Raw genomic sequence first — 20350 nt, forward strand, 5'->3', positions numbered from 1 at the left:
AAATTATTTCACACCAAGTAGCCCCAGCAACACTTCAGATAAAGACATAAGGAGTCCACGCAAATAGGCTATATCCCAGCAGAAACTAAATAAGATCACATTTAAGACGCACATTCAAAGGATTGAGTTTTTTATGTTAATGGGCTAAGATAATAAGCTCACAGATACAGAGAACCGACTGTTAATACAGCCTGGCCTTTGAGACAGACACTGACATGCAAGACGCAGACACAGGCACACACACACACAGAAACCTGGCTGACTTGTGAGGACCCTCTGTGTTCAGGGTGCTCTTAAGACAGTGTGACGTGCTGAAACGTTCTGGGAAGCAGGTCATAAGGTTCAGGGAGGCACGCGTCCCAAAAACAACACAAATCTGTCCAAGGCTTCCTGCTGTGTAGAACAGGCATAGATCATCCTTGGAGAGGGGCAGAGGTGTCTGGTGTCCTGGTCGGTGTGTTATCCACACACTGGTAAACCTTTGACATAAGAATGATTAGTATTTGTAAAAGATTTAAACATTGGACTTTGTGAAGTTGGACCCATAATTGCAAAGATCTTAGTTTGAAAATGATAGTGGTAAAAGCAGAGATTTCATGAGCATTATTTTCAGAGCCGCACTTGGTACATTTTTTTCCGCACAGGACAGGAGGAGCTGGGATGCATTCAAAAGCCAGCGCGTCACAAAAACCCTAAAGGGAGTGGAACTCTGAGCTTGATATTTTGAAGCGTTTGACAAGCTCTGGACTCCTACCATTAGCTTCGTTGTAAATAGCCCTGTGGAAATTTACCAGTTGAATGAACCCCTTCTGAGAGAAGATGGTGGCTGGGTGCTGGTGGGGGTAATGAACGTTTGTGGTGTCTAATGAACACACATCAGGGTTTGCATCTATTTGCTCATTTAACACAGCATGCGTGTGTGTGTACATGTCAGGGATGCAATGGTTCATAAAACTCACGACTGACTGGTGGTGCTTCAGCTATGAGCTACGGTTGCCGCGACATCACACGTGCTAGCAGTTCTGCTGGGTTTTTGATTTTAATGAAAGCAACCCCACTTTAATTGATACATTTTGGGTTACTGACCACCATGTTCTTTTTTTTTTTTTTTTTTTTTTTTAAACTGGCTGCTTTCTCCCCAGGTTTCATTTGTAGTCAGATGAATGTGTGCACTTAGGAAATGCACTGGAGTGTGTGCTCCTGCTCTGCTTCTGATTGGCTGTCAGATCAGTGTGTGCACATAAATGCCCTGGAGTGTGTGCTCCTGGTCAGTGACAATTCTTTCCCCTGGAGTTCCATACTAATGTTGCCTCGGACATCGTGAAACGTCTGTGTTTGTCTCTGCAGTTTCTGCCAAATGCTTCTCTGCAATCAGCCACGCCAGCCATAATTACCGGCAACCAGACCCATCCGCTGTTTTAATGCACGTCCCGGTGCATGCTGGGATGCTGAGCCACACCTGTGCTGTAGCTCCCGCAGATGGTTGTTGTCCGTCATTTACCAAAATATTTTTATTTTTTGTCAACTATCTGCATGAGCGCATTTGCTATTATTTATTTTGGCACACCTCAGGTATTGTTCCTCTTCTTTTGCCTGTAGCTTACGATTTATTTTTGGCCTGTGTATTTCTGATGGAGAGATGGCGTGGTCAGATCCTTGTCTTCTCTCTGTAGCTCCATGTTGGATTTTGAGTTTATGGGCAGAGGGGGGAAGCAGAGTCTGCAGGTACAGGATTTTATCCAGCAATTTCCCGTCTCAGTTCAGCATAAGAAATGAGCCGTCCCTTTCTTTTCCACCGCTGCAGCGGTCACTGACCTCAGGCAGATTATCGTTCACGTTCAGCAGGTAGGAGGCTCGGTCTCTCGGAGGGTTGCCAGATCAGTGCCCCGAAACTCGGCTTTCCTTCAGCGAGAGGTCCAATCCCTGGACATACCGTACTGCCCAGTGTGGGTGTGGTCAACAAATGACTGTCCCCGGGGGAAGATGGGCTGCTGTGCGCCGGTCTAACTTTAGAAGCCTAATATGACAGTTGGTGTCTGGGTGGGCAGCTGTTTTGAAGCAGCCCTCGTCACCGCCATTTGCCACATTGTAAAACTGGGAATGCAGTTTTTGTTTTCCTCGAGGAGGTGAGATTGAATCAGCAGTCTGTTCCAGAGGCCACGCTGCACTTACAGTTTTTTCCCCCTCTGGTTGCGCTTGCCTATAATGTAGGTGCTGTGCGTGTTTAAGGATAACTAGTCTGCTGTGTGTGTAGTCTTTAGCAGCTGCGGTTATGTGCTTACGTCTCAACACTTTGCCTCTGCTCGGCGCCATGTCTTTTCTTTGCAGTTCTTTATATCGTGGGTCTTGTTGCTTCTGTGATATGAATTTAGCATGTTGTGCTGAGATTGCCTAATGGTCACTCTAGAGTCTGCAAATTAAACAAATGAACTAACCGCTACTACCTCTGCCAAAACATTCTCCACTCCTCCTACCTACCAGTACCACTAGTGCTGCGATTAACAAAGGCACCACGTCTTTCTCTTCTTCTCCTTTAGTTTTGGGCAGGGCGAGGGATGGTTTGCATGTGTCTGTGTGTTCTGGCTAAGCGTCCCCGTGCTCTCTTCCACTCGCTGCTTGACGGCGGTGTTTTTAAAGCGTCGGTTGGTGCTGGTCTCAGACAGCGCTGTCAGTAGTGATCAGACGCGTGAGGCTGAATGTTCTGCCGATGACGTGACTCGCAGCGAGGCGGCGTGGGACTGCAGCTACTGAGAGACATGGCTGCGGGTGTCTCTGTAGTGAGTGACGCCAGTGAACCCTGATTGGGCGATGTCTGGGTGGGCGGGGCTCAGTGTAGCGTTCCGCCTGCATGTTCTCCCTCTGCCACACAGCCTACCACAGGGCTCACCAGGATGTAAATGAGTTTTTTTAATTATCCGAAGGTGAAAAAAAGGCAAATTACTTTGGTTCCTGCACATAAGAATAGATGTGTGGCTAAATTTAATGAAAGCTAATTACCCCTGACCCCCCTCCCCCCTTCCCCCCAGTACTCTGCTTTTCTCTGACATCAGCGGTCATCAGTAGTAGGAAAGCAGCAGCTCACAGCCAATCAGAGCCGCCGTCCTTCTGGCTGTTCTCCCTGGGTACTGACTTCCTGGTGTTCTGGAGGTGTGAGGCATGCTGGGAGGAGGGAGGGGCTCCTCTATAATGGGGTTTGTCGTGGAGTGTGGCTTACAGTCGGCGGTGTGCTAATCCAGGGCTGAGCCGGTCTCGGGTCGGCTTTGGGGGGGGGGGGGGGGGGGGGTGGGGGGGCTCATCTGGCACAGCCTAGTGGGCTGGTCTTGGCCGCCAGCGCGTTGCCATGGCGCTGCGGCGAGGGGCTGACAGATGTTGGGCTGTGCGCAGGTGTGGTGCGGGGTCCGGCGTGAAGCTGGAGACGCGGGGGATGTCCTTATCGCCGTCTCTCTGCCCCTCCCCCTCTCCCCTGTCTTTGTGTGTCTGTGCCTTTAGCAGATACTCTTGTGCGCAGGCACTTACAGATTTGTGATGAGCTTAGATACCGAAAGACTCTGTAATACTATCAAAACATACAGGGTCATGTAAAGCAATGGCAGTGTCTCAGCATTGCCGTCTGTTTTTGTAGCATTGTGTGGTCATTTATGCGTGTGTGTGTGTAGGTGCATGCCTGTGTGCGTGTTTGTTTGTGTGTGTGGGTACATGTGTGCATTCACGCGCACGCAGCAGTCCTGTACTGCAGGGTTTTGAATATCAGTCTGCAGGTTCAGGACAGGCTATAAGTGTTTCCCGAATGCACACAGGTAAATGTTATGAACAGTGATGTATCTCGGGTACTGGCCGAACCTTTCGTTGAGCTTACTGTGAGGTACAGCGCTGTTTAGCAGTGGAGAGGATGCTCTAAAGGGGTGCAGAGAGCAGTGGATGAGGCCCCACTGAAATGAGCTGCATTTGATGAGGCCCCACTGAAATGAGCTGCATTTGATGTGGCCCCCCTAAAATGAGCTGCATTTGATGGGGCCCCACTGAAATGAGCTGCATTTGATGGGGCCCCACTGAAATGAGTTGCATTTGATGGGGCCCCACTGAAATGAGTTGCATTTGATGGGGCCCCACTGAAATGAGATACATTTGGCCTACAAGCTATTGCGTTGAGTAATGTTGTGTAACTGTTCCCACAAGCATGCTCCACACTTGCTATGGGAGAGCAAGGCTTTGTAATGGGTGGAGCCATAGTGTTTCATCAGTGATTTTGACCAATCATACTGCTTTGCTGTGGAGGGCAATGTTTTGGTTAATTAATGTGATCACATGATTGACAGTGAACGGAAACTCAGCCCATTGTGGGGTCCAGGGAGCCTCACTCTCCCGTCCCCTGCCCCCAGATTGACCTGTGTGTGCTTCTTGCTGTCGCCCCCTGCAGGTGCTGATATGTGCTTACGATGAGCGGACTGGGGGAGAACTCCTTAGAGCCGCTGTGCTCCGACCGGAAACGCAAGCTCTCCACCTGCGATACGCCCGGCCTCGGGTGGGTCCCCCCTTCCCAAACAAGGCCACGCTCCCACCCACCTGTCTACAACAGCCGTGGCTGCGGGAAAAATAGCGCTGAGAGCTAAGATGTTAATAAGTGGAGCTTTTCGGTAGAATCCAGTGTACTGTCACTGGTGATTGGAGAGGATTAGTCCTCACAGCTTTTTCTGTGCTGAAAGGCTGTAAGCCACTCACTTTTGCACCCTGATGAAGACTACTGCAGCTCCAACGCATTGGTTTTCTATATTCAAGATACATTTTGAATTTGTTCTTGCATTATTTAATGTATTTTAATGTTTTTTTGAACCTTTCGAACTTACTCGATGCTTGGCGTGTTTATCTTCCCCCTCCGTTTCCAATGTCGTTGGTTACCCCTGTCCTGTTTGTTTATCATTCAAAGAGTTGTGTTCGTAAACACGAGGTTGTCACGGAGACGCGGTGAGTAATGCGAAAGGGGGTGTGTTTGCCTGCGCAGGTGCGACAAGAGGAGACGGGAGCAGGAGACCAAGTATATCGAGGAGCTGGCCGAGCTGATCTCGGCCAACCTCAGCGACATCGACAACTTCAACGTGAAGCCGGACAAGTGCGCCATACTCAAGGAGACCGTGCGACAGATCCGACTCATCAAGGAGCAAGGTTGGGCTCTCCAGCTCCCCCTTCTGGATTTTGAAAAGACAATTTGCTGACTTTTTTTAAAGACATTAAATGTTTGTTATAAAGATTTTATCGATCTTCAAAAACAAATCCCAATGTCCACTGCTATGGGCTGGGCTTATATCACTTTTGCAATGTCATCGTTTTTGGGAGAGTTTAGAAAAGAGCTCACAGCCTCCCCCTGCTGTCATATCCGTGCAGTCTGTTCTCCATTGAGCTGAGCAGTTGGTACGTTGGGGTCCTGCACTTGGCTGCTCGGTTGGTGCCGACAGGCTGTAAATGTCCACTCAACCAGAGCAGCAGGGGAGGGCCAGCCCTCTGAAATTCAGTATCAGATTATGGGCTGTACCCACTCACTGGGGTGATGGTCACTGCACACCGGGTGTGTCACTGCTTTGAAACCAGGTCTTTCAACAGGACGACCCACCCTGGATTTCCTCTTGAGGCTTGAGGCTTGTGACGTTTGGTCATTTATCTCCAGATTCTTGTTTTTTTTTTTTTTTTTGCTTGTGCTTTTCCAGGAACCTGGTTCAGAGATGTTTTGTCTCCGTGTCTTTGGACAGATGAGTAGACTGTTACTCCGTGTGTTATTTTGGCTAAGGCCACTGACAGGAGAAAGACAGCGATAGAAATCCAGACAGTGGCCAAGCTATGCATATTCAACCCGTAATGAGGAAGTGATGATGCTTCTCAGAAATTCTACCATCTCCATTGAAGGGGAAGAGCTGTGACTTTGTCGAGAAGGTGTTGCCATGGTTATAGGAAGTGAATAATGAAACCACACACACTCGTTCACTCTCTCACTCTGTGCTCTCTCTCTCTCTCTCTCTTTCTCAGAGAAGTTCATTTTACCCCTTTTCCTCCCGTCGAGCTGAAAACTAGGCCGACCTATAGCACCTCCTCTCTGTCGGATGTTGATTCTGTAGATTGTGGCATGTGAAGAGAGAGCGAGAGAGAGAGAGAGAGAGAGAGAGAGAGAGGACTGCACTCGTTCTGTTCCTTTCTGTTTACGTACACCACTCTGCACACGCTCTGTTACTGCTCACAGTACCATGTGCTCTTCTCAAACATGGCAGTATCTGTTCATCTGAATGAGATTTGGTATTATTGCTGTCTGAATGGTGCCTTTACTATGAGCTTTGACTGTTGTAATGAAAAGCACTGAACGGTTGTGATTGGTTGAGTTGGAATCAGGACTCAGGTCTGTGTTCTCCGTCTCCAGGGAAAGCATCCTCCAATGATGATGACGTCCAGAAGGCCGACGTGTCCTCCACGGGCCAGGGGGTCATCGACAAGGACCACCTGGGGCCGCTGTTGCTTCAGGTGAGCCTGGCTCAGGCATGAGGGGGGGGGGGGGGGGGGAGGGGTGGTCAAAGGTCAGGGGTTCAACTGAAAACGGCTCATTGATTCATGAGGTGATACAGGGTCCATCGGAGAAGAGACTGGGTATAAGATAGGCATGACTAATCACAGCTTTCATCACTGGATTTTCTGTCTATATCAGGACTACTCCTGAAGGCCTCCTGCAAATCAATGATCAAGGCTCAAACTCCAAAATGGGTGGAGCTTACCAATTGGTTAAAACAAGTGTGCTCCACCCATTTCGGGGTTCAGGAAGCCTTGATTTCGGCACCTTCTCAAAGGTTCAAACATCTCTGATTCAAAGCATCAGGAAGCTTCAGCCATTATGGGTTTTAATGAAGCATCACTATCCCATTATTGATCAGAAAGTATACTACATACAGCATCAGTGTACTTACACTCTATTGATGCATTGGTTATTTTGGCCTGTAAATATAATTTAAAAAAATATGTTTTAAATGACATTTTAAAAAATGACTGTTTTAAATGAGTGAGAAACTAGATGAAATGTATCCTTGACTGGGTCCATGAATTTGAAAACCTGAACAGATTTGGTTCAGGTTTTGATCTGGCCGCCCATTGCTTTAAAAGGATGGAAGGTGTCAGTGCAAAGCCCTGTGTCTCACTGCTTTTTTGGGGTCGGTGTTCTTCCTGTGCAGGCTCTGGACGGCTTCTTATTTGTGGTCAACCGGGAAGGCAACATCGTGTTTGTGTCGGATAACGTGACGCAGTACCTGCAGTACAAACACGAGGAGCTGATCAACACCAGCGTGTACAACATCCTCCACGAGGAGGACCACGATGAGTTCCACAAGAACCTGCCCAAGTCCAACAGTAAGAGCGCGTACGAGTGCACACACACACGCACACACACACACACACACACACACACACACACACACACACACACACGTGCACGCACACACGCACACGCGCACGCACACACCACTCCTCACAACTCCACACAACAAGTCATGCCTTTATTAAGAAAAGTGTGTGTCTTTGTGTTTGTGTGCGTGCGCGTTTGTGTGTGTGTGTGTGTGTGTGTGTGTGTCTGTGTCTGTGTGTCTGTGTCTGTGTCTGTGTCTGTGTCTGTGTCTGTGTCTGTGTCTGTGTGTGTGTGTGTGTGTGTGTGTGTGTGTGTGTGTGTGTGTGTGTGTGTGTGCGTGCGTGCGTGTGTGTGTGTCTGTGTGTGTGTGTTCTGACGCAGTGAACGGCGTGTCGTGGGGTGGTGAAGCGCCTCGGCAGAAGAGCCACACCTTTAACTGCCGCATGCTGGTGAAGTACGTCCCCGGCCCGGCGGAGGATGCGGGGGCCAGCCCGCGGTACGAGACCATGCAGTGCTTCGCCCTGACGCAGCCCAAAGCCATGATGGAGGAGGGGGAGGGTAAGGGCCGCTCACCCGCTCCTGAACGGGGCCACCCATAGATACGCGTTTGCAGCACCAGCAGAGATGTGTAAAAGTTCAGTTCGGTCTTGACCAGCATGTATGAGTCACCGCATTAGAAGACACCCGTGCAGCTGGGAAACTGCGCTCACGTCTGCCTCTCTCCCTGCGCAGACCTGCAGTCCTGCATGATATGCGTGGCGCGGCGCATCACTGCGGTGGAGCGGACGGAGAGTTTCAACACCAACCACGAGCTTTCGGGTAAGGCCTCGGTCCCCCCTCCCCTGTCCCCCCCTTCGGGACTGCCCCGAATCTGCCCCCCCCCCCCCAGCGCGGGTCTCTAATCCCAGTCCGTTCTGCTGTCCGGCGGCAGGCAAGCTGATCCAGATAGACCAGAACTCGCTGCGCACCATGCGGCCGGGCTGGGAGGACCTGCTGCGCCGCTGCATCCAGATGTTCCTGCACCACAGCGAGGGCCAGCCCTGGTCCCACAGGCGCCACTACCAAGAGGGTAGGAGCAGCGCCTCCGTCAGCTCTCCACCCCCCCGCTGCGCAGTCCGTCACCATCCCCCGCCGCGTCTTTGGCCACACCCCTTTCTGAATGTTCCAACTGGGAAAGCAAGTCTAAAGTTCAAAGAGTAGATACCTGGTTTTCCGTATTTACCACACCCAGTACTATGTTACACCTCTGAAATAGGTTTAATGTTTCGAAACATGTTCTAGCAAGGCCAGGGTCACATCTGTTGGGTTTTAGAGGACGGGGTGTGAGGTTAAACCCACCTTTAATGATTTCAGACACCATTCGTTGTTTTTTATTGGTTAGTTTGTGTCGCTTGGACTGCTGCGCACTCCACAGCAATGCAGTTTCATTGGTACAGGCTGGTGGATATTGTGGCCACTGGCTATGAAGCCTGCTGTAGTCACAATGTCTGTTCGTATGGACCAAAGACTTTATAATTTGGGTTCACATGCACTGTGTGAGGATGCATGCAGAACGTTGACCTATGCTGTGCGGGGCTTGATCACCACTGAAAATGACTGTAGAGATGTGGTGTGGCACACTGATACAGTTGTCAGGGTAACTGTCTGGCGCAGGCCTGGTGCGACGCATCAGTGATGCAGTCGTCATTGGTTTCGTCATGGCTCAGGTTTGGTCTGCTGCATCAGTGATGCAGCGCATCAGGGACATGTTTGGTCTGCTGCATCAGTGATGGGGTCGTCATGGCTCAGGTTTGGTGTGCTGCATCGGTGATGCGGTCGTCATGGTTTCCTCCTGTGCCCTCAGCTCTCATGCAGGGCCACGCCGAGACCCCGCTGTACCGCTTCTCGCTGTCGGACGGCACTCCGGTCACGGCACAGACCAAGAGCAAACTGTGCCGCAACCACGTGACCAATGAACCGCAGGGCTTCATATCCACCCATCTGCTGCAGAGGTAACTGCCTTTCCGTCCGACCGTGAACACTGCATTCATCACACACACGGGCCAGCGCTGGCAAGCGTGTTCATAAAGACCAAAAAGCCTCCAGCCTCATTACTGTCTCTTTTAGCATTGCCAGCCTCTCTTCTCTGACTGCTCCAGTGACTGTAGAGTCAGGAAGACCAGTCAGTCCAGCTGTAAACAGTGCCTTCTCTGACTGCTCCAGTCACTGTAGAGTCAGGAAGACCAGTCAGTCCAGCTGTAGACAGTGCCTTCTCTGACTGCTCCGGTCACTGTAGAGTCAGGAAGACCAGTCAGTGCAGCTGTAGACAGTGCCTTCTCTGACTGCTCCGGTCACTGTAGAGTCAGGAAGACCAGTCAGTGCAGCTGTAGACAGTGCCTTCTCTGTCTGCTCCAGTCACTGTAGAGTCAGGAAGACCAGTCAGTCCAGCTGTAGACAGTGCCTTCTCTGACTGCTCCAGTCACTGTAGAGTCAGGAAGACCAGTCAGTGCAGCTGTAGACAGTGCCTTCTCTGACTGCTCCGGTCACTGTAGAGTCAGGAAGACCAGTCAGTCCAGCTGTAGACAGTGCCTTCTCTGACTGCTCCAGTGACTGTAGAGTCAGGAAGACCAGTCAGTGCAGCTGTAGACAGTGCCTTCTCTGTCTGCTCCAGTCACTGTAGAGTCAGGAAGACCAGTCAGTCCAGCTGTAGACAGTGCCTTCTCTGACTGCTCCAGTCACTGTAGAGTCAGGAAGACCAGTCAGTCCAGCTGTAGACAGTGCCTTCTCTGACTGCTCCAGTCACTGTAGAGTCAGGAAGACCAGTCAGTCCAACTGTAGACAGTGCCTTCTCTGACTGCTCCAGTTACTGTAGAGTCAGGACGACCAGTCAATGCAGCTGTAGACAGTGCTGGACGCTGCCAGTGGATGGCCGCACTCATGGCTGGTGCGCTTGCCTTCCTCCACAGGGAGCAGAACGGATACCGCACCAACCCGGGCGGCATGAGGCCGCAGGGCATGGCCAACACCGGCGGTCATGCCCAGCCTGGCGGAGGCGTGCCCATGGGTGCCAGCAGAGCCTACGGCATGAGCGAGCACGGCGGCATGGGCCCGGTGGGCGGCGGCGCGTACGGCGGCGGCGGCGGCGGCGGCGGCAACAGGATGATGCAAATGAATCCCATGAACTCTATGAATCAGATGAACCCCATGAATCAAGGGAACCAGATGAACCCCATGAATCAAGGGAATCAGATGAATCCCATGAATCAGATGAATCCTATGAATCCCATGAATCAGATGAGTCAGATGAGCCAAATGAATCAGATGCACCCAATGAATCAGGTGAACCCGATGAACCAGATGAATCAGATGGGCCACCCTGGCCCTGGCCCCAGCATGCAGCAGCAGCAGCAGCAGCAGCAGCCGCCTCCATTCCAGTGCGGCGGGTACGGCCTGGGCATGAACAGCCCCTCCCATGGTAGCCCGGGCATGAGCGGCCCCCAGCAGAACCTCATGGTCTCCCCCAGAATGCGCGGGAGCCCCAAAATGGCGGCAAGCCAGTTCTCCCCAGGAGGTATGTGTGGTGTGGTCTCTCATATTGAGTCTCATAAATCTGATGTGATTTTTATTAGTCTTTATTTCTCAAAGCCATCTGCACATGATCTGATAGACGGAGAAAATAATATTTGTGTTGTTTGGCTTCAGCTGGAAGCAGCAGCCCTAGAGCATTTATGTTAATTCACACTGGCTGTGACTCACTGTTTTTCAGACTGACTCACTGACTGACTCATTCAGTGAGTCAGTCAGAAACCATTAGAGACATCGCTGGCCAGTTTAACAGTGCTTTTGGGTTCTTCTTTTACTTACATTGAAGCATTTCTCATTTAAACAGTTTCCATTTGAGTTGAGTAAACACAGGAAGTGTCAGTTCCCAGGAGTCTCTCATAGGCGTATGTGTTGTTTGGGTTGTGCCCTAGGAATGCCCTCCCCCATGGGCGCGTGCGGTGCTGGCGGGACGGGCGGGGGCGGAGGCAGCAGCTCGTTCTCCAGCAGCTCGCTCAACGCCCTGCAGGCCATCAGCGAGGGGGTGGGCAGCGCCCTGTCCTCCGCCCTGACCTCGCCGGCCCACAAGGCCGAGAGCTCACCGGGCCTGGTCTCCTCCCAGCAGCAGAGCCAGCTGGGAAAGCCCAAAAGCCCAACGGACCCGCTCCACCCGCACCTCCACCCGCACCAGCACCAGCACCGCCCCCTGTCGGCGGACGGAGGCGGTGACAGGCCCGACAGCCAGGCCGGGCAGCCCAGCGCCAAGGAGGGCGGGGACGGGGGCGTGGCCAGCTCCGAGCCGCCCAGGCGGTCGCTGGACAGCAAGGGGCACAAAAAGCTGCTGCAGCTGCTGACGTCCCCCACGGGGGAGCTGGACCTGGGGGTAGGGGGGGCACACCCCATGGGCCCTCCCAGGCCGTCCACGCCCTCCGGGCCGGACGCCAAGGAGCCCGCGGGCTGCGTCACCAGCCCCACTTCCATGGGCGTGTCCTCCTCCTCCGGCCCGGGGCAGCAGGGCCCGGCAGGCCACTACCCCTCCCACTCGCTGCAGGAGAAGCACAAGATCCTCCACAAGCTCCTGCAGAACGGGAACACCCCGGACGAGGTGGCCAAGATCACCGCCGAGGCCACCGGCAAGGTGTCCGGGGGGGCGGAGCTGGCGGGCGGGGCCGGGGGCGGGCCTGCTGGCCGGGGCGGGCCGGGGGTCCGGGAGGTGAAGCAGGAGCAGCACAGCCCCCGGAAGGAGAAGACCCACGCCCTGCTGCACTACCTCCTGAACAAGGAGGAGCCCAAGGAGGCGGCGGAGATCAAGGCCAAGCTGGAGGAACAGGAGGGGAAGGGAGACTGCAACAGCTCCTCCAGCGACAGACCCGAGGGAAAGGTCAAGATTGAGCCCCCTGATGAGGTACTCACTGAGCTGTCTGTCTCTCTGTCTCTGTCTCTCTGTCTGGCTTTCTGTCTGTCTCTGTCTCTGTGGCTGTCTGTCTGTCTGTCTGTCTCTGTCTCTCTGTACGTCTGTCTGTCTGTCTGTGCCTCTGTCGGGTTGGCTGTCTCCCACCTTAAACGACAGTGGCTCCTCACCTGACTGGAGGGCCACAGGCCTGTTCTGTTTATCCTGTCTTATTCTCCTCTATCGCTCATGACCAGAATAACGTTCTTCAGACTATTGGCGCATTCAATGGAGGGATTAATCTGCTTTTCCCTCATCTATTTCAGTCAGTTGCGCATATGTCCGTTGTGCATGCATGTCTGTTTGATATGTGTGTACATGTGTGCAGACAAGTCTGTTTGATTTATGCGTGTGTCGGTGTAGTACATGTGTGCATTATATGCCTGTTTGATATGCGTGTACACATGTAGTACATGTGTGCATACAAGTCTGTTTGATTTATGTGTGTGTCGGTGTAGTACATGTGTAGAGCTCTCCCCTCTGTCTCCTATCAGTTGGACAGCCTGGAGTCGATACTGGGAGGCCTCCGGAACTCCGGCTCCGGGTTTTACCCCGAGCCAGGAATGGGAGGAGCCAGTGAAGGGAGGAGCAAGCAGGGGGTGTGTCTGGAGGACAGCGTGCACGGTAGGAAAGCATTAGGGTGGATTGGTGCACTTGGTAGATTTTAGTGTCAGTTTGTGTCTCGCTCAGTGCAAAACTTCATTCTGGCATCCTGCTGTCTGTTACCTCCCCTCTTAGCCAGCAGGTATCATAGCTGGGCCGTAGTGAAAGGCTTTAGGGACAGGACGCCAGAAGGGTGCAGGTTCACATCATGTTCATTTTAAGGGGACAAGTTAAAAGTGCTCTTATGCAACAAGGTCTGGCACCACATGAACACAGTGATTTGGTCTTTCAGAACATTTAAAAAAGATCAATGTAGTTGTTTGTTAAACTAACATTTTCTATTTTTACTGTTATGTTTTACCTTCTTTTTTGGTTATTTTCAACTTGATGGCCATTTCTGACGTTCTTGTTCTGAAGTGTTAGTTCAGTTGGAGTTTTGAGGTGATGCTGATGAAGGCATCATAGCGAAGAGTGTTGATTTTGTCGATAAATTATTCGGTTTTATTCCTCGCCCAAGCGTGCGAAAAAACTCTTTTTTCATACTTTCATTCACCTTTCTTAGCGCATGAGAATGTTACAGCAAAGCAGCACCACATCGTTTATTACTGTCATTTAAAACGCACGGCGCTACTATGTATGATACATATTTACTGCCGCCATCTGCTATATAGAGACATGAATAAATGATGAATGTTGTCAGTTTAAAGCTGGTACGCTCTTGCGCTCCAGGCTCCAGGAGCCCGGGGCCCGTCCCTGCCAGTCGGGCGCCCTTCCAGAGGGCCGTGTCGGTGGACAGTAAGCCCCCTGGTGGTGGAGGACTGGCAGGGCGTCGCAGCGTCCCGTGCCCCATGCTGATCAAGCAGGAGAGCCTGGACAGCCCGCGCGGGATCGGCACGCCCGCCAACGTCCCCGGGAACATGGGTGGGTACCCGCACCGCGCATACGGGGGGTATTTTAACGTTAATGTCAGTTAACTCTCCGAAACTTCTCTCCCAAGTTTTTGCAAAGTGTGCACTTGAGTGAAAGAATTAGTGAAGGTGAGTGGAAGTCCTGTGAGCGCTGCCGGGGGTGGCTGGGTGAACCACGGCCCCCCAGGCACGGCCTGGATCAGGCCGTCCCTCTAAACCGAGCGGAGGGACACGGGCGAAAGCATTTAGGGAAACCGCCGTGAACACAACAGCGACTTTGAAACCGCTACAGAGTTCCATGACTGAAATGAGGGGGAAAATTTAATTTGGCAATTGCACTTGTCAGAATGAGTCAACAAGAGCCCAGGCGCTCCACAGTTTAATATTCATGTCTGTCACCTGGCAGGCTGTGTTGTGGACAGATTTCTCTTTCTCCCAAAATGGGCATTTTCCAAATTTTGTTGTAAAAGGCAGTGTGTAATGCTGTGAATTTCCACCTTCTTGATGGCCATATTTTTTTTAAAGGGTTTGGAAAGTGTGTGCTGCTTCCAATTTTTTTTGGACATTTATAAAAACGTTCTACTGACTGAAATGCTCGTTTTTGTTTGACGTGCAGAGTTAATTGAAGTGGACAGACCATTAATTTTGGCTGATGAAACTTTGGAAAATGGCTGAAAGTCAAGTGATGCCAAACACTGAATTCCCTGTGCTTTGCGTTGTGCGTCTCCTTAGCGATGCTGAACAGGGGCGTGGCAATGCCTCAGCGTTCCCCCATGGGGGGTTCGGGGGACTGGGGGAGGCCTGGCGGGAGCCCCGCGGGGCCGGTAGGACACCCCTCCATGGTCCGCCCTGGAATGGACTACGGCCCCAAAGGCATGATGGGAGGACCCATGGTCAGCAGGTCCAACAGCGTGCCGGGCAGCAGGTCTATGCTACAGCAGCAGCTGATGGATATGGGTATGCACAATGTCTTAAGGCATCCCTGACATTTTAAAAATGTGAGGCTGTTATTTTAGGTGTGTTCCCAGCTAAAGAGTTCATCTACATGTGACGATAATGGTCATGTAGTTACAATAATTTTAATAATGGCGGTGATGGTGGGATGCTTCTGTCGCCCCCTGCAGGCTGACCGTATTAATCAGTCTTGCAGTTAAAAATGTATTTTTAATAGACCGCATTTTTTCTTTTTCCCAGGACCGAGTGAAATGAATGTGGGCATGGGGCCCTTCGTTGGGCAGGGCCCCCCCAGTCAGTCCCCCTCGTGGCCAGATGCTGTGATGGGCGGGGAGCCGGGACCCCCAAACGGGCGTGGCAGGTAAGCCCTCTCCCGTTACCTGTTCTCCACCTGGGAGCCCACAGCTCAGACTCAGGTACTATCAGTGTAGAAATGCATTGCATTATTAAAGGTAACTCATTTGTGTGTGTGGTGGAGGGTAGACAGGGATATGTATACACATCCACCTATATCACTGAAACCTCAAACCGTCAAGAAGACTATGCTCTGGTACTACCAAAGGCTTTTTGGCTCTTTTTTCTTGGGTCTCATTCATTCATAAAAATATGCTTAGAAGCTTTACCTCTGTACAGACAAGCAGGTGTCCTGTGAACACTGAAAATGCAAAGCCAGCAGTCTGAAGCAGCCGTGCTTTCTTCCTCTGGTCTGTGAGGGTATGGAGAGGCAGGACTGTTCTCTCTCCCCCTGAGGAGAGTCACTCTGACCCCCCCCCGGCTGTGTTTCAGGCGGCAGTTCGGGAACCCCCTGGACGAGCTGCTGGTGCCCCCGTCCACCAGCGAGGGGCAGAGCGACGAGCGGGCGCTCCTGGACCAGCTGGACTCGCTGCTCAACAACACGGACGTGATCACGCTGGAGGAGATCGACCGCGCGCTGGGCATCCCTGACCTCATCAGCCAGGTGAGCCGCTCGCGGCGCGCCAGGCGCAGGGCCCCGTCGGCACGGTTACAGACGAGCTGCGGGCCTGGCGGCACTGGATACGTCTTCCTGCTGTCACCTACTGCTCTAATAGCATTAGAGGGATGGAAACAGTGGTGATTAGCTCCCAGTGCACAGCACTTTGAGCCGTTCCAGGTCTTGCTGGGCACAGATGCGCATCCTGAGTGGGCGAGGCCTCTGGTGGGGTCCACCCAGCTTTCTGACGCTCCACCTGTAAGACCTGAAACTGCTGCGCATAGCGAGCGCTCTTTCCATCCCTGCGTTACGCTGCACATGGGTCTTATTAAGGCCGTATGAGAGGCTTGGGTCTGGTCACAGTGGTCTCGTAAGCTGCTGTGGATTGTGGATGAATGGATAAACGAAAGAGCAGACTGGGAGTGATTGGGACAGAAGCGCCCCGGGGCCAGTGAGTGATAACGGTGTCTCCTCTCCCCCTCCCTCCCTCCCTCCCTCCCTCCCTCCCACAGGGCCAGGGTGGCGAACAGCCCCCAGAGCACTTTGGGGGTCCGGACTCCCCCCTGGTGATGGAGCAGAGGCCCATGTACGGCCAGGGCTACCCCGGCCCCCCCAGCATGGCCATGCAGTCGGCCTACGGGGGCGGGGGCGGCGGCGGCGGGGGTTTCGGCCCCATGGTGGGCCCCGTGGGACAGCCGGGCGCCTTCCCCCTGCAGGGCATGCACCCGCGGCCCGGCGCCATGCAGCCGCGCATGATGAGCGCCACCAAGCCCATGCGGCTGCAGCTGCAGCAGAGACTGCAGGGCCAGCAGGTGAGCTGTCAGTCATACCTGTGACACCTCCCCCTGCCCCGCCCCCTGTTTCCAGGCCCCTCCCACTCTCCTGACCTGGGTGAGCATGTGAACCTGGCCTGTGATTGGCCCTTGTCCCTGATTAGGCTGATGTTCTCTCTCTCTCCCGGCAGTTCATGAACCAGACTCGCCAGGGTCTCGGGGTGAAGATTGAGAATGCCCCTGCAGGAAGCCCGATGCTTCGGCCTGGCATGCAGCCTGGCATGAGCGCCCAGGTAATTTCACCCTCATTTACCTGCCATGCAGACGGAACTGTGCCTCAGAGTGTTTTATTCAGCAGTTAGATCACAGCACAGGAAACAGCACTTCAATTAGGACTTGAAAATGGGTTTTTGAAAAGTGGCGAATAGTGATGCAGCTTCCTGTGCTGACTGTGAGTCCTGCGTGGGAATGGTGCTGGTGGTCGCCTCCTGTGATGGTTTGTTCTCCCTTGTCCTGGTCAGCCTGGGTTCCTGAATGCTCAGATGATTGCCCAGCGGAACAGGGAGATGGTGAACCTCCAGATCAGGAGACAGAGGATGATGATGATGGCCATGCAGCAGCAGCAGCAGCAGCAGCAGCAGCAGCAACAGCAGGCTGTAGCTGGGTTCAGCCCCCCTCCGAACGTCACCGCCCCCGCTGCCATGGACAACCCCATGGCTGGCCCCCCCATGGGTGGACCCCCCATGGCTGGCCCCCCCATGGCCGGGCCCCCAATGAACCAGCCAGGGCAACAGACCTTCCCCTATGGAGGGAGCTATGGTGAGACCCTCCCTACCCACCCAGCCTCATCTGTATTCTGCTGGGTCTGTCTGTGGGCTGTTCTGGTAATGTTCTGAACATGTTCTGGTTATAAAGTCACACTCAGGGGTACAAACTGTGCTTCATATCAGTGTTTGAGGCACTCCATGTGAATGTGGTGGGTTCTATCTATCTTCTGCCATCTAGTGGACGTCTTTCACATGTGCATGCAGTCAACTCACTGAAAATCATGGGGAAACTAACCGGTGTACCATCTGCTGAACTATTGTTCTGAAATGCGTAGTAGTGCCTTTCTTCCTGTATTCACAATATAAGGTTATGGTAAAATTACAGAGCAAGTCAGGAAGCACGGGCTTGGGTGGAATTTTCCATCAACTCTAAATTTCTGTTCTAACTTAGCCTTGACTACAGTTGCTACCTAGTCCCTATCTACCATTATAGAGAGCTGTCTGTGTGTCTGCAGTGAATGTCTGTTTTGTCACTGTAGTGAGCCATATGTATAATGATTGTGAATTGATGGTTGGTAAAAGAAGCCAGTCCATGTGTGCTAGCCACGGGTCTGCTGTGCTTGCTTATTAGCTGCATTGGACATCATATCCTGTAGTGCATGGTACCATGGTTACAGATATCTCTCCTCATTTTATCCAATATGTCATGCTCGACACTGATTTTAAAACTGAATCCAAAAAACAAATGTAGTCTTCTGCTCACCTCTCTGAAGCAGAGTAGCATAGACTGAAACACTGTCTCTGATAGTGTTGTGCATAGTGGCATTGACTGTGTGTGTGAATGTTTTTTTAATTTAAAAAAATATATTTTATAACCATAGAAGTAAAGTTAAATATGATGCAATTGTTGTTTTATATAATTTTATATAATTTATATAACATTCTTCTTGGCTGTGCCCTCCTAAAATCCTCCTATTTCTCTGTGTAATTCTAGGGATGAACCAACAGGGGGACCCCTCATTTCCACGCTCAGCTGGCAGTCCCCCCAACAATATGATGCCTGGTCGCCTGGGTCCTCCACAGAATCCCATGATGCAACAGCACCCCCAGGGCGGCCCCATGTACCAGTCAGCTGATATGAAGGGCTGGACGCAGGGCAATATGGCCAGGAATAAGTATGTTGACTTATTCTTCAGCTATATGCTACACTAACAGCATAAACCATTTGTTGAGTGCCCAATACTTGTATGCTACACTGTTATCTGTGGTTACTGTTTGTTTCTGCGTATTAGTGAGAGAGCACCGTGTCTTCAGTGAGAAAATTCTTTCTGTGTTTCCATATGGGAGTGAGAATGTGCTGTGTGTCTCTGTGAGTGAGAATGTGCTGTGTGTCTCTGTGAGTGAGCTGTGCTGTGGGTTTCTGTGAGTGAGATTGTGCTGTGTGTTTCTGTGAGTGAGATTGTGCTGTGTGTTTCTGTGAGTGAGATTGTGCTGTGTGTTTCTGTGAGAGTTAACATGTTCTCTCTGTGAATGAGAGTGTGCTCTCTGTCTGTGAGTGAGGGTGTATTTCAGTGAGAAAGAAAAATGTTTGAGCGAAAGAATGTTTTCTCCGTTTTGGTGTGGGTGTGTGAGGGGGAAAATGTGCTCTGTTTTTGTAAATAAGAATGTGTGCTTTCATTGTTTATGCATGGGAGTGAAAGTGCTCTCTCTCTCTCTCTCTCTGTCTCAGCATGTACCCCCAGCAGCAACTTGCCCAACAGGGCAACCCCAGCTCATACGGGGGCATGATGATGAACGGGTCCATGCCAGTGAACGGGGGGAATGGAGCGCATATGGGGCAAATGCAGGGGCAGATGGGCATGAACCCCATGGCCATGGGGCGGATGCCTATGGGGTCTGAGCAGGTGGGTCCTTCCGTCTGTCTGTCCGTTCCTCCATCTGTCTGCTTGTCTGTTCGAGAAAATGCATGTGTGTTTATGAGCTGCAGTATCAGTGTGTGTGTGTTTATGAGCTCCAGTATCAGTGTGTGTGTGTTTATGAGCTGCAGTATCAGTGTGTGTGTGTTTATGAGCTGCAGTATCAGTGTGTGTGTGTTTATGAGCTGCAGTATCAGTGTGTGTGTTTATGAGCTCCAGTATCAGTGTGTGTGTGTTTATGAGCTCCAGTATCAGTGTGTGTGTTTATGAGCTCCAGTATCAGTGTGTGTGTGTTTATGAGCTCCAGTATCAGTGTGTGTGTTTATGAGCTGCAGTATCGGTGTGTGTGTGTGTTTATGAGCTGCAGTATCGGTGTGTGTGTTCATGAGCTGCAGTATCGGTGTGTGTGTGTTTGAGCTGCAGTATCAGTGTGTGTGTTTGTGAGCTCCAGTGTCGGTGTGTGTGCTTATGAGCTGCAGTATCAGTGTGTGTGTTTACGAGCTCCAGTGTCAGTCTGTGTGTGTTTACGGGCTCCAGTGTCAGTCCGTGTGTGTTTACGGGCTCCAGTGTCAGTCTGTGTGTGTTTACGAGCTCCAGTGTCAGTCTGTGTGCATGTGTTACATGCCAAAGGGCTGACTGATGGTGACTCCGTCCCTCTGCTCTCCCACAGAAGTACTGCTGATGGCTGTGACTCCTCAGTGTGAGCTCTGAGTCCTGCAGAACGGGCAGAGGCAGCTGCGTCTCTCGCCAACGTCTGCTCTGCCTGCCCACCAGAGGCTGCCTGCAGGGATCAGTGTGGTGCTGACAGAATTCCTCTGAATGTCAGACTGAGACATGCGCAAACACACACACACACCCAAACACAGACACACACACACACAAACACCCAGACATACACACACAAACGCATGCACGCCCACACCCAAACACAGAAACGTGCGCACATGCAGACACACACACACATACACACACACACACACAAACACACCCAAACACAGAAACACGCGCACACACACACACACACACACACAGAAACACAGAGACATACACACACAAACGCATGCACGCTCACACCCAAACACAGAAATGTGCGCACACGCAGACACACACACACACACACACACAGTTGCTCATACATG

General features: G+C 51.9%; 1 protein-coding gene across 3 annotated transcripts in view; it reads left to right on the forward strand.

Moving 5' to 3' along the window:
- LOC118211221 (nuclear receptor coactivator 3-like) overlaps positions 1 to 20088 on the forward strand; it is a 48898-nt gene extending 28810 nt beyond the window's left edge. For all 3 annotated transcript variants that reach the window (XM_035388239.1, XM_035388240.1, XM_035388241.1), the window contains 21 exons: positions 4418 to 4522; positions 5000 to 5160; positions 6401 to 6501; positions 7200 to 7374; positions 7751 to 7927; positions 8102 to 8188; positions 8301 to 8438; positions 9213 to 9360; positions 10315 to 10919; positions 11323 to 12293; positions 12833 to 12962; positions 13671 to 13862; positions 14582 to 14806; positions 15044 to 15164; positions 15590 to 15761; positions 16268 to 16567; positions 16720 to 16821; positions 17050 to 17347; positions 18290 to 18470; positions 19025 to 19199; positions 19882 to 20088. In XM_035388239.1, coding sequence (XP_035244130.1) covers positions 4437 to 4522; positions 5000 to 5160; positions 6401 to 6501; positions 7200 to 7374; positions 7751 to 7927; positions 8102 to 8188; positions 8301 to 8438; positions 9213 to 9360; positions 10315 to 10919; positions 11323 to 12293; positions 12833 to 12962; positions 13671 to 13862; positions 14582 to 14806; positions 15044 to 15164; positions 15590 to 15761; positions 16268 to 16567; positions 16720 to 16821; positions 17050 to 17347; positions 18290 to 18470; positions 19025 to 19199; positions 19882 to 19893 — 4557 coding nt within the window. In that variant the 5' untranslated portion in view covers positions 4418 to 4436 and the 3' untranslated portion in view covers positions 19894 to 20088. The remainder of the gene's footprint in view (positions 1 to 4417; positions 4523 to 4999; positions 5161 to 6400; positions 6502 to 7199; positions 7375 to 7750; positions 7928 to 8101; positions 8189 to 8300; positions 8439 to 9212; positions 9361 to 10314; positions 10920 to 11322; positions 12294 to 12832; positions 12963 to 13670; positions 13863 to 14581; positions 14807 to 15043; positions 15165 to 15589; positions 15762 to 16267; positions 16568 to 16719; positions 16822 to 17049; positions 17348 to 18289; positions 18471 to 19024; positions 19200 to 19881) is intronic.
- Positions 20089 to 20350: the final 262 nt, after the last annotated feature.

This window comes from Anguilla anguilla, chromosome 13 (assembly GCF_013347855.1).
Source record: "Anguilla anguilla isolate fAngAng1 chromosome 13, fAngAng1.pri, whole genome shotgun sequence".
In the NCBI taxonomy this organism is placed as follows: domain Eukaryota; kingdom Metazoa; phylum Chordata; class Actinopteri; order Anguilliformes; family Anguillidae; genus Anguilla; species Anguilla anguilla.